This window comes from Somniosus microcephalus, chromosome 14 (assembly GCF_052327205.1).
Source record: "Somniosus microcephalus isolate GS21.2 chromosome 14, FLI_Smic_1.0, whole genome shotgun sequence".
Classification (NCBI taxonomy): domain Eukaryota; kingdom Metazoa; phylum Chordata; class Chondrichthyes; order Squaliformes; family Somniosidae; genus Somniosus; species Somniosus microcephalus.
This window is the reverse complement of record NC_141000.1, coordinates 79,673,080-79,686,367: the sequence shown is the minus strand read 5'-3', so window position 1 is coordinate 79,686,367 and position 13,288 is coordinate 79,673,080. Positions and strand designations below refer to the sequence as shown.

The 13,288-nt window shown below is 40.7% G+C and overlaps 1 protein-coding gene across 2 annotated transcripts in view; it reads right to left on the bottom strand.

The window, feature by feature from the left end:
* Nucleotides 1-230: 230 nt before the first annotated feature.
* igsf3 (immunoglobulin superfamily, member 3) overlaps nucleotides 231-13,288 on the bottom strand; it is a 209,841-nt gene continuing 196,783 nt past the window's right edge. For both annotated transcript variants that reach the window (XM_086006761.1, XM_086006762.1), the window contains one exon: nucleotides 231-9,477. In XM_086006761.1, the coding sequence (XP_085862887.1) occupies nucleotides 9,227-9,477 (251 nt within the window). In that variant the 3' untranslated portion in view covers nucleotides 231-9,226. The remainder of the gene's footprint in view (nucleotides 9,478-13,288) is intronic.

The window sequence follows — 13,288 nt, the reverse complement described above, 5'->3', positions numbered from 1 at the left end:
TGTTTTGACCAACATTTATCCCTCAACTGACGCCACCAAAATAGATTATCTGGTCATTTATCGCATTGCTATTTGTCGACAATTGCTGTGTGCAAGGAAAAATGACCATTTGGGTGAGAGAACAGAGAGCAGCTAGTGTCCACGAACCATCCCAGCAGAATCTGAAGAAAAAAATTGAAAGGTTCATAATCACAGCAGTCTGGTCCAAGTACTGGCCTGCAACACAAAGATCTTTTCAAGGCCCATCATTTTATTAACAACAAAATGACAAGAGATTTCAAACAAAGCACATCACATTTTAAAATTTACATTAAAACACTCACATCACAAATGAAATTCTGCAGTATCATGCACTATTGATACATAGAAAATATTTAAAATAGGACATCCGTCCAAACAATGAGAAACTGGGAATATCCCAACACCTTAAGCTATGTTTATGCTCCAATTGAAGTGCTGATTTATTACAGGAGCTCTAGATTACCGTCAGTAAATATTACAGTGCAAACAGTATGGATTTGTTTACTGAGATCATGGTTTGGAGTAAAGGCTCCCACCTCGCAATGTCAAATTTAAAATCAGGTTAACTGTAGCCAGACATGACAAAAGAAATGCCTGCCCAGCAAGAAGCTCATGCATCAGGCTGGTTGTGTGACATTTTTATTCTTTAGTTAATTTTAATATTGTAAAGCATGTTATACATTCACCTCACAACAATTTTCCCAGTTAGCAGTAAGACTTCAAACCAGAAGGGCCTCTTCTTGTATAACACCTCTACCAGTGGGCAGTGCAGGGACTCTCATCATTTTGAGAAAATGTCGTCATCACTATACAGTAGTTACAAAGTGCAACAATCTTGTTAGGTGAAGACAATACAAATTTACCAAATAAATCAAATGGTTTGATGTCATTGTGCCAAAGACTGACACAACTTTTGACTGGTCATCTGGCAACCTTACAAAGCTTTGAGAAATTCTGAATGAAGCAGAATGAATTAGAATTAATGCACAACACTTTCTTCAAGGAAACATTTTCAGCTACATCACAATCTAGAAGTTACAACACACCCCACCGGAGAAGCTAGAGTGCCAACACCTGACCACCTGAAGTACAGTCGATCCAGTTTTAGTGACAAATAATCATTCTTGTAATGATCATTCCGCTGTAATGATTGTTCTGTCTTTTGCAAATCCACAACCCATATGTATCTGTGTGGCTACATTTATAATGATCAATGTCGTTGTGTTTGATAAAATTGATTAATTGTACTTCTAATTACACTATTGTTTCAGCACAGGACAGAATTTCAGTTGTCCCTGTCCTGAAACTATGGGGTAAATTTTCATATTCACGGTATTCACATGGGCGGTAATCTGATGGAGCGGATCACCCGCCCTATGTACAACCCACCTGAATTTCATTCCGTTGACGGGTTCTATAATGGTGGGAGCATTCCACTCCACCAGATTACCGCCCACGTGGTGAAGATAAACATTTACTCCCTGATGTTCTGATCAACCACCTGACCACTGAGGAAGTTTGGAGAAAGGCGCTTTGCTATTTGGTGAGTGGAATGTGTTGCCCCATGTGCAATAACCAACTAAATTCACTACAAGCTCTGCTCAACAGCACTCCTAAGGAACAGGTTCAAGATGCTCGTGAATGAAGCAGCTGTTTTTGAAAGTGCAATAACTAGCTGGTATTACACTTAACTTGTCCTATTCACCAGCGGTTATAGGCTGATACTGAAATCTTTTTGTGGAATTGTAACACTTGCAGTGGAATCGCGAAAGATAGCCTCACATATAGTGATCGGCCAGATATAATAGTCAAATCAATCCTTATAAACACGGTCCATTATATTTGAACTTGTATCTGCCAACACCCCCCCGCCAATCTCACTGGTACATATTTGGAAACTTTCATTTCGGGAACTGAAAGTTTAAAAAAAGGCCAAAAAACCTTTGTGATTTATTTCATTTTGTCTCAACACCCATCTTTACCCCCAGATCTGATGACAAATGGCATGCATAATTCAGGTTATTCGGTATCAGGTTCATGTCTACCCTCTCTAGTGACTGTTCAACTTTAGTACATATACTGTTAAGGGCAAAAAAATAAGAATTGATAACTAAGCTGTATTGTAAGTTATACTAAAATGCCGTAACAGCTTATGTTCACTCATGTGTTATTTAGCCTTCAGCAGAAATATCTACACCAACAAAATATCATTTGAGCATTAAATATTATATGCACCCTAATAAGCAGATAAAAAGGTGCAGTTTTATTTAAGTATATAAAATAACACATTTACTACCATAGGTAACTAACACCAACAGATATATTTATGAGGCATCTGCTTTTAATACATGTCAAGTTGTTTAATTTGAATTTGACTAACTTCAATAAGGAAGCAGTTAATTATTATTTTGCATGGGTTTTAACATGTAACCCATTCCCTATTTGAAATTCAAATTTGAAAAAAAACAGATGAAGGGAGAGGATTAAAGTGAGATTTGCTGCATCACTCCTGTTGAACAGACTCAGGCGAATCCCTCAGGTTGTATTCCAGAATGATAAATGATGTGAGAACCGGGAGATTGCGGAATAAGTTGAAAATACCTTATAATAAAGTGGATTCAAAGGTAGGAATACTATTTGAATGGCTCTTTTTTATTCTGTCCAGCAAGCACACTTGACTTTGGCCAGAAAGGAATTTGGACACACTGGAATCATGCTACTGTAGTATGAATGATCTGATTGTAACTTTAGCAAACACCTAAAATCTCTCAACCAGTTCATTTGACATGCCTACCCTCCCCTCCACACCCCCTCCCAAATGTATGTAACATTTAAAATGAGGGGTTTTGATAGAATAATGAGAAACTGTTTCCACTGGCAGGAGGTAAGCAGAGGACACAGATTTAAGATAATTGGCAAAAAAACTAGAGGGGAGATTAATTTCTTTTAATGCAGCAAGTTATATTCTGGAATTTACTACCTAAAAGGGTGGTGGAAGCAGATTCAGTAGTAACTTTCAAAAGTGAATTGGAAATATACTTGAAAAGGAAAGATTTGCAGGGCTATGGGGAAAGAGCAGGGTAGTGGGACGAATTCAATAGCACTTTCAAAGAGTCAACACAGGCACGATGGGCCATATAGCCTTCTTCTGTGCTGTATGATTTTACGAACAAGACAGCTTCCCTCAGGTGGTAAGTGAACTATATCTCAAATGGAAATGAACCAGGCAAGAAAGGTCTCAGGTTCGATTACTGGTGTGTACTGAATTAGCTGATCACTAGAAGCAGTTGGGTACTACAATTGGATCCAGAGACCCTGACCCAGAGGGGAAAAAATAGCCAGAGTAACTCAGGTTGGGAAATGCATGTGAACTTTACAATGAGAACAGGATCTTATGTCACTCACAATCAGATAGCCTACTGGAAATCATTATCTAGGGTCAGACTTAAAGACTGGCCATTTGGATGGGGTGAGGAACTGGAGGGCTGTCCATGAAATTACTCCAGCAAGATTCAGCATCTTTAGGTGTGATGGGAGGAATATAGGAAATTAACATATAAGGAAACATAAGCAACAGGGCTTTAGAATGACTCTAGTATGAAGTGTCTTTGGATCACCAATCTCTGTTCACTGATATTTGCACTGTATTTCTGTATTGTGCATATCTTTAAAAAACTGAGGAGATGTAAACTACCCACTCTCCAATTTAAATGCACGATTTTTAAGGGGCGGAGTATGGTGAGAATTTGTGAGCTGTTCCTTTAATAGGGAATATTTTTTAATTTTGGGGGATTGGGAGGAAAACATTCAGTCTTATTTATATTGTGTGGACAACATTTCTATCACATACTGGGCCGTATTTTCTGATCGGAGGCTTCCCGCGTGCGGAAGCCTCCGATCTGGAAAAAATGTACGCCTTTACCCGAAGGCTCCCGGGACGCACACACTTCCGCTCCTGGGCCTCTCGAACTCCAAGTGTGCAGGGCCCACGTATCCCAGAGGCGCAGGCGGTTCGCAAGCATCCCTGAGATCACGTGGGCCATGGGGAGTCAATCAAAGAATGGAATCTCCCTTCACACACTTGACAGATCTGTCAAATATATGAATGGAGATCACCCCAAAACATAGTAAAACTTTAAATAAAAATTTTTTTTTAAATCACCTTTTTTAAATGACTTAAAGTTACAATAAATTAAATATTTTAAACAAAAATGTAATTTTTTGAAAAAAATAATTAAAGTTTTTTACGGAGCTAAAAATAAACGTACCTTTTTAAAAAGTATTTTTAAATGATACATCAGTGAATTTTTTTTTCCAACTCTTATCCTGGTAAAAGCAGGCCTTATGCCAGGCGTAAGAATTGTAAGGGTTTTCTACGGGCGGAGGGTCTCCAAAAAGCGGAACTATCCGCCCGCAGAGGCCCTTCTCCAGGGCAGCTGGAGGATCTGTCAAGAGGATTCTTGACAGATCGGAAATGCCGGTTTTCAGCGCATGCCTGAAACCAGCATTTCCGATGTCCCTACGGGTGGGTACACAGCGCATACCCACCCGTAGGGATCGGAATATCCGGGCCAATTTTGAATTTCCTTTTTACGAAGCCTTGCTGCTTTTTGGCCAGACTTAATGGTCCAAACCAAGAAGTTCTCATTTGTTTTCTATTTACAGAACCTTTTTGAATAAACAGTGTACATCTGTCTACATTTCCATTTTTTAAAAAGCTCCTTTTTGCAAAAGTAGATAGTGAAAGTTTACAGAATATGCCAATTTTTTCCACTCCTGAAAAATTGCAGCATCTGCAATTTGTGCTTCGTTATCAGTTTCCCTGCAGGTTATGGGGATAATATGAATAGTGTACACTATTTCATGTCATACCTTCAGTTAAATAATAATGAAAGAGTATGCTTGCATGACTAGCATTGCCACAATAATACTGAATATTGGATTTTCCTACAGTGTGCAATGAAGCCCCAAACACCAACTTTTAAACATTGACCCTTTTACATTTCTAATCAAATTATTCAATCCAGTCTGCAAAGTAGAATGTGCATTTGCTAAAGCTCCACATGACACCCAATTACAAGTTGCAATATAACTTTTTAGCTAAGGCCAGCACAGAACCGGTTATGTCTTTCTTGGCTTACTCAGCCAAGACGCAAGTGCTACCCATATTGCTCCTTTACTCATTCATGGCCTTTATGGTGCCAATTGCTGCAGTTCATAAATACCACTGATGCCATTTCACACTGCTTGGCAACTCTACACGTCACACTGGTGAAGTCAGAATTTGTTTCTTTGATCCATTTATAGAGCCAGCATTATCCAAAGTTGAACCTGTACCAGATATATTCCAGAATTAAAACAGTGTACAAAAATATCCAGTGGAATTTTTCACCCAATAATCTCGCAGGCATAGAGTGCACCAATACTGAGTTTTGAACCCAGACCTCTAGTACTTTTTCTTGGTATTGCCAGATGTTTCAGTGGGTCTTTTACAAGCTTTTTCATCAGCTAAATTTCTGCCTCCCATTTCCTTCCCTATTCTTGTTACCTGTTACAATATGGTTCCCAAGCCAGTTCATTCATGTCTGGATTCAGCTTTGCATTGTTTTTAATTAATAGATGTCACTGTATTGCTCCTTTGCAGAATTGGTGTGGGTCTCAGCTAGATCCTTTTTCTTTGCCCAGTTAACTCCACAAAAATATAATTGTGCACATCCTACTACAGAAGCAGCAGCTAGGAATAGCCTTTAACCTATACTGACACTCAAGCTCAGACACTTACCATATTTGATGATGAATTTATCATTTCAGTTCTATGCTTTTGTAGAGATTGCTACATTTCATTTCACTTTTATAATTAGAAAAACTGCTTAAGCTTTATTCCTAGAACCTATTTTACAATGGAGATTAAAAGGGTCAGACTGTTCAATGGGCCAGAGGGCAGGGTGACCTCCCAATTCTCTAACTTACATTTGAGAATCTTAGCTGCATTAAATTGTATTGGTTTACTAATTCCCTCTAAAATGCATCTTTGCTGCATACCGTAACCCAAGCTTTTTTCTTTACCCCTTTTTTGAATGATTAATAATTACTCAATTCAGAGGCTGGAGTTTTTGTAAACAAGTGCCTCACTCTCCAACATCAATGTACAAGATGTTCAAACTCCATGAAGTGATTCATTCAAACCAGCCTAGCTGCCACAATAATACTGAATATTGGATTTTCCTACAGTGTGCAATGAAGCCCCAAACACCAACTTTTAAACATTGACCCTTTTACATTTCTAATCAAATTATTCAATCCAGTCTGCAAAGTAGAATGTGCATTTGCTAAAGCTCCACATGATACCCAATTATAAGTTGCAATATAACTTTTTAGCTAAGGCCAGCACATTCAGAGGCAGTAACTGCTTGGGCAAGTTTTATGAGAAGAAAATCAAAGATTTTGCTAAATGTTGATCTTATTATGAAGATGAGGATGTGTAGTGCAGAGATTACATTACAACAACACTGTGAACTTGAGGTTGGGGGAGGGAATAACATAATCAAGCCAATGAGCATCTCATGGTCCTGCAGGTTTAGGGTTTAAATTGGTCACTTCATTTGGTAATGGTAAAGCACATGGTATGTGTGGGACTACGCAGAAGAGTCCAAGTGGCACAAAGTCATCAACTGACCTTAGTGTTGAGTCCACAGCTAATTTACATTCTCCACTGATGGATGTACACAGATAAACGATATGAATGCACTAGTGAAGTCAAAAGCCCGCTCTCCCTTGCTGCTCTGGCTAATGAGGACATTGTGTTCCGCTGATCACACACTCACATGAAGCATCCTTGGGCTAAATGCTTAAGCCTGATGATGAATCCTGTGACTGAATTCAGACTGATACACTATGCCACCTCATGCAACAGCTCCGATGAGTAAACAAAGTCTAAATGCGTATTTCAAAGGAACCCCAGACCAGATCATTACACAAAGCTGTTGTTATTATAACTCTTCTGTGCTTTTAAAATACTGCAAGAAGACAGCAAATGCAGCAAAGCATCCAGCACCACATGCAACAAAATACTGCCCGAAGCCATCATCGGTCATCTTAAATGTAACGATTGGAAGATAAAGGTATTATCAGAATCTTACCAGAACCTGCAGCTGTTGTGTTCTTAGTCTGGAACTGTAACAATAGTGTGGAAGTTAGAACTGCTAGTTCAAGGATGCAGTGGCTTACAATGGATCTATGTCTATGAGCCCTGTGTTGTTGATGCAGGGCTCATTATACATACATTGTATGTGATAATACAGGAGCATTTTCCAGAAGAGAGCAACTTTATCTAGAAAATAGTGGATTCTATTCTGATCAGCTTGTGCAGTGGGATTTATATGAACAGCTCAGGGAACACCCCTGTTAGATCAAAGACTTAGGTGATTAGTTACCCAAATCTTTGATCTATCAATTTAAATCTTGTATTGCATGAAATTATATCAATTCAACATGAAAACTGATAAACCAGCCTGTGTAGGGAGATCCAGCCAGTTTGGTTAGCCAGTCAGTGTTGGGATAAAATGTTTCTGACTGTAGAATCTTCCTACGCATCATCTTGCATCCTGCTGTGTCTCCATGATAGTGATGCTGTCTTGACAAGACCAACTGCACCTCTGACTTTCCCCTTCCCAAGGCCACTTCTGTTTCCCCACACAAATATCAGTGATTTTTTTCCCCATCCTGTGGAATTTATTGTGATTTTTGAAAGTATGATCCAATGAAATAGTCATTTTTGCTTCAGTGCAAAACCCCTAAAAATGTCATGGATAATTCAATCCCACCTACATCATATCTTAACTGTGTACAGCAATACATTAGATAATTAAGATTTTAAGAGTTAAGAGTTAAATACAAATAAATTTGTTTTACAACAGAGTATGAATGAATGTTTGAAAATTCTCGACGATATTTAAGCTGAGACAAGTGTTATATGATTTAGGCTGACCAGGCTTGCAGGAAAGTTTAGGATTCTGTTAGCACATTGAACCTGTTTGGACACTGGATTTGTTCAGGCTTGTAACTATTTCCTTTGACCAAATGAACACTATCAAAACAAAATAGGCAATTATAATGATGCTTGTTCAAACACAGAATAAAAAGTTATTTCAAAAAGTGCAAAAACAAATGTATAAAAAAAAACCTATCCAGCTGCAGGACTACTTTTCCATTCTAGAGTTGCAGCTTAATCAGATTTCTGTATCAAAAAATTCATAAATGAGGAACCTTGGCTATACTTGCTAATAATCTGCTTGATCCTTATCTATATTCACTAGAAGGGATGGAATCCTGTATTCAGGTAACGTCATCTTCATGTAATTCTGTCACAATGCAGTCATAGGATTGATGGTGATCATTGCCTGCACAAGGTGTCCTTCGTAGCTTTTCTATTGCACATGTCATAGTCATTTGAAACTTGTCAAACACTGAATTTGCCTGACACAACGTCTATGAGCCTTCAGTGCTACAGCTTCTTCTCAGCTTCCATGATCTTCCCACTCCCCTTTTATTGTTTCTGTTGTTCAAATATTCTAAGCAGTGTTGTGATTGAACAGAAGGTCTGGGTGTATGTCCATCCCTCCAGTCATGACTTCCCTTTGATTTAGTGTTGACTCTTAGACTTGTTAACCAAGCATTAGGGCAGTCAAGTGTCATGAAGCTTCAGAAAAAAAAAACTAAATTTTACATCATTACAGTTCAATATTTTCTCTCCATGGTACTGCATTTGCTACAGTTCCGTATTCTTCGGGAGTGACAATAGTCTTAACATTTAGGAGATCATCTGGCATTTTAATGAGATCAGACCTATTACACATAGCGGACTAATGTGACAAACAGAACTCTCATGCAGTGAAAACAGTTGGCAGAAGACGATATAACTACATTAGTGTAAAATTAAACATTCCAACTATATCAAGTAATTGTGTTGGGGGTAATGGGGAGGAAGCCAATTGAGCCAAACAACTTGGAATAAATGCACCCTCTCTACCCCATATTTCAATGCCATAACCCTCAGAATGTACATTCTTAATATAAGAGGTGGAGGATATTGCTTCCAAACTTGGATTTTTTGGGGTTAATATTCATCCTTAATTCATTATAACTTTGACCCCTTCAGTTGAATGTCAGTTATTTTTTCTCCAAAATCATTTTCCCCCTTCCTCTGTTAAGCGAGGCTTCCTGGTCCTATTCTGAAATCCGGTGGCTCAAGGCTTGTTGGAGAATAAGTCACCGCTGGTTCTTTAATCCAGAGTAATGGAACACCATTTTTACCATCAGATTTCTTCTGCGAGTTTAGGGTTTTATAACGTGTTAGTAAAATGGCAATAAGGAGGACTCCAAAAATTGGAAAAGGGTAGAAAAATATAAAGTAGAATAGGGCATCATTTGAACAAATCGCTTCCTGAAGAGAAGAACCTGTAGGAAAGAAATAATGAAAAGGTCAGAAACTCACATTCATTTTTGTCACCCCCATTAGGCTGGTTCATCTTTTTCCTTCAAACCATGTCAGAGTAGTGAACCATTGACCCGTGCCCAGAGCATCCCACCCTCCTAGCTAAAGGAGGCACCTTGGCAACAACATCCTGGTGTCACAACACTTCTTTCATCCAGGATACCTGGATGATTCGGTTGATGAATCTGTTGCTATTACTTGTGCTCTGATAGGGAAATGAAGAAGGCAGTAATGTTATCCTGAAATCAGTGAATAGTTCCTGGATGACATTTATACTTGACCTTATGGAGCAGATATAATTGCCAAATATGTTATAACGAAAATTACGGTTTGTAAGTATTTTCGTCTTTTTAATTAGGGTTTCCTCCAGGATTAGGAGATTGATTTCACAGACAACTGGCATTTAAAAAGGGTAGAAGTTATATATATTTTTTAAAGATATTTGGCCAAATTTTAAAGTAGAATTACCTGAAGTTTCTACTTGCTGGTAGAAATCATGTTATTTTAGTTTAATGGTCACCAAGAATATGTTTTCTGCATCAAAGGCATGATATAAATGCAAGCTGCTCTTGTTGCTGCTGCCACACATTTGCCACTCTATAATTCAACAACAACTTGTATTTATATAGGGCCTGTAACATAGAAAATGTTCCAAGGCCCTTCACAGAAGCATAAGATAAACATGGACACTGAGCCAGTGAAGGAGATATTATAAGGGGTGACCAAAACCTTAGTCAAAGAGGTGGGTTTTAAGGTGTGTGAAGAGAGAGAGCAGTGGAAGGGCAGAGGGGTTTAGGGAGGGAATTCCAGAGCATGGAATCCAAGCGGTTGAAGGGAGGGCCGGCTGTAAAGCAGGAGAAGGTTACAGATAGGGAGGGAAATGGCTATGAAGAGATTTAAACACAAGAATGAGAATTTTAAATTTGAAGCACTGGAGGACTGGGAGTCAATGCAGGTCAGTGAGGACAGGGTGATGGGTGAGCGGGACTTGGTGTGGGATAGAATATCGGCAGCATAGTTTTGAAGTTTACTGAGGTTGGAGAAATAGAGGCTGGCTAGTAGAGCATTGGAATAGTTAAGTATGAAGGTGACAAAGGCAAGGATATGGGTTTCAGCAGCTGATGAGCTGAGGTAGCAGCGGTGGTGGTGGTTACGGAAGTGGAATTAGTTAGTCTTTGTGATGGAGAGGTTGTATATATATATATATATATATATATGATTCCTTAATGTGTAATCCAATGCTAATGAATGGATAATTTTCTAATTACAGAATCCAAAGAAAATTACCAAATCCTTCTTGTTCCGATCGGGAGGGCTGGGAGCAGGCTGGTGATCGGAAGGGCTGGGGGGAGGGGAGGCTAGCAACAGGAAGGGATGGGGGGAGGGGAGGCTAGCGACAGGAAGGGATGGGGATCGGGAGGGATGGGGACCGGGAGGGCTGGGGATCGGGAGGGCTGGGGATCGGGAGGGCTGGGGAGGCTAGCGGGAGGGATGGGGATCGGGAGGGCTGGGGGGAGGCTGGTAATTGGGAGGGATGGGGGGAGGGCTGGCGATAGGAAGGGATGGGGATCGGGAGGGCTGGGGCTAGGAAAGGATGGGGATCAGGAGGGTTGGGGATCGGGAGGGATGGGGATCGGGAGGGATGGGGATCGGAAAGGCTGGCGATAGGGAGGGATGGGGATCAGGAGGCAATTGGGAGCCTCGGTTCAGCTGCCGGGAATCCTACAGGTCGGGTCTCCCCCTCAGTTACTATTAAATTTAAGTCGAGGTGCCGCTGATGTCAGTAGGCCGCAGCTTTGATTTTTTAAAAATTCATTCACGTGATGCGGGCGTCGCTGGCAAGGCCAGCATTTATTGCCCATCCCTTAACTGAGTGGCTTTTCATTTCGGAGGGCAGTTAAGAGTCAACCACATTGCTGAGGGTCTGGAGTCACATAGGCCAGACCAGTTAAAGACGGCAGATTTCCTTCCCTAAAGGACATTAGTGAACCAGATGGGGTTTTACGACAATCCAGTAGTTACATGGTCACCATTACTGATACTAGCTTTTTATTAACTGAATTTAAATTCCCCAGCTGCTGTGGTGGGATTTGAACTCATGTCTCCAGATCATTAGTCGAGGCCTCTGGATTACTTGCCCAGTAACATAACCACTATGCCACCGTTCCCCATGTTAATTATGGTATGCTAATTAGGCCCCCACCTGCCTTTTGCTGGAGCCTCTTCCATGGCCTGATTTCTGCACTTTAAAATTTAATGGGGTGGGAATGGGGTTGGGCTGCTCAATCCGGATATTTTAACTCCCCCGCCACCACCCCCACCCCAACCAGGACCCTCTCCCCGTCCCTCACCTCGGACACCAGGACCCATTCTCACCTGTCCAGGGGCGGGGTTTTAAAATCGAGGACCATGTTGCCAGAGACTAATCAGATCCCAACATAATCTCTGTATATTAGTTCTGATCAGATTAGTCACATTCTATCGAAAAATAATTTCTGTGGTGTACAGCTTCGAAGTCCCTCACCCATCTCATTATATACCCTTAAAATAAACTTTATTACTTAATTAACATACTAAAAAATCATTGATAAAGGAAAATCACAAACTTATCCACTGCACTTTCCATTCACTCAGCTGTCGCCCCAATCCCCCAAACATAGCAGACTAACTTCATCATGCACGTCTCCCTGACTCACTCCCTCTCTGCACTTCAGTTTCATCTATGGCCACTCCACATTCTGCCTTTGTTCTCTCCTGCCACTTTCTGCTCAGTGCCGCCTCTGGCTCACTCCCTCCTGCAGTCTTTCACTGTTTCCAGGAAGACATTAACAAAGAGAAAAAACAAACAAGAAATAGAGGAAGAGTAGCAAAGACACAGGAATAGATTAACAGAGATAAATGGGGAGACTAAGATACAACATTAACTTGCATTTTGCAGTACCTTTGCCCTAATAAAATATTCCATACTGCTTCACAGAGGCATAAAATGGACACCAAGCAGTTAGTGGGTGAAGGATTAGGTGACTGAAGGCAAGACCAAAAAGGTCTTGCAGTGGCCAAGAGGTTGGAGGGTCAGAGCAGAAGTGAAAGATTGTCAGTAAGAAAAACAAATGAGCTGAGGTCCTGACAGCAGTCAAAATATCCATGCAGTAGACACAGATGTGGCTGTGAGTTACACATACAACTTTGGTGATGTAGGTGTGATTACATGAGTCTGTGGTAGAGTTTGTCATGTACCAAACAAACAGGAGTCCAAGGTTTGCTCGTGATCAAAAGGGCTTAGAACAGATGTTGGTTGAGGAGATCCAGACAGAGAAGGGAGACAATTCAGAGCTGGTGGTGGTTGTAGGTTTCAATCTTCAAGATGGTTGAATTAAGTCCAAAACTTGATGGCAGTCAAGGAATCTCCGGGGCCTGGTGGTATTTGGGGAGGTCTGGGGCCTAGATATTAGCTAGTTGACTGGAGATCAGAGTCCAGGGTCTTCCTGGGCAATGTGAGCTGAGGCCTGGCTAGATGAAGGTCTGAACCAAGGGCCTGGCTGGCCAGTGGTTTGGGTTTGGGCATTGTAAGTCAGGTCCACCTGGCCGGACAGCAGTGGAGAAACAATCCAAAGTGGGCATCTATGGAGAAGCAAAATCAGCACCCACGGGTCAAAAGCAGAAATGGAGCAGAGCGCAGAAGTGAGAAACACCGAGAAAAATGGCGAGGCTGACAAAGACAGAGAAAGAGAGAAACAGGTGAGAGCAACACAAACATGGACAGATCATAGGACA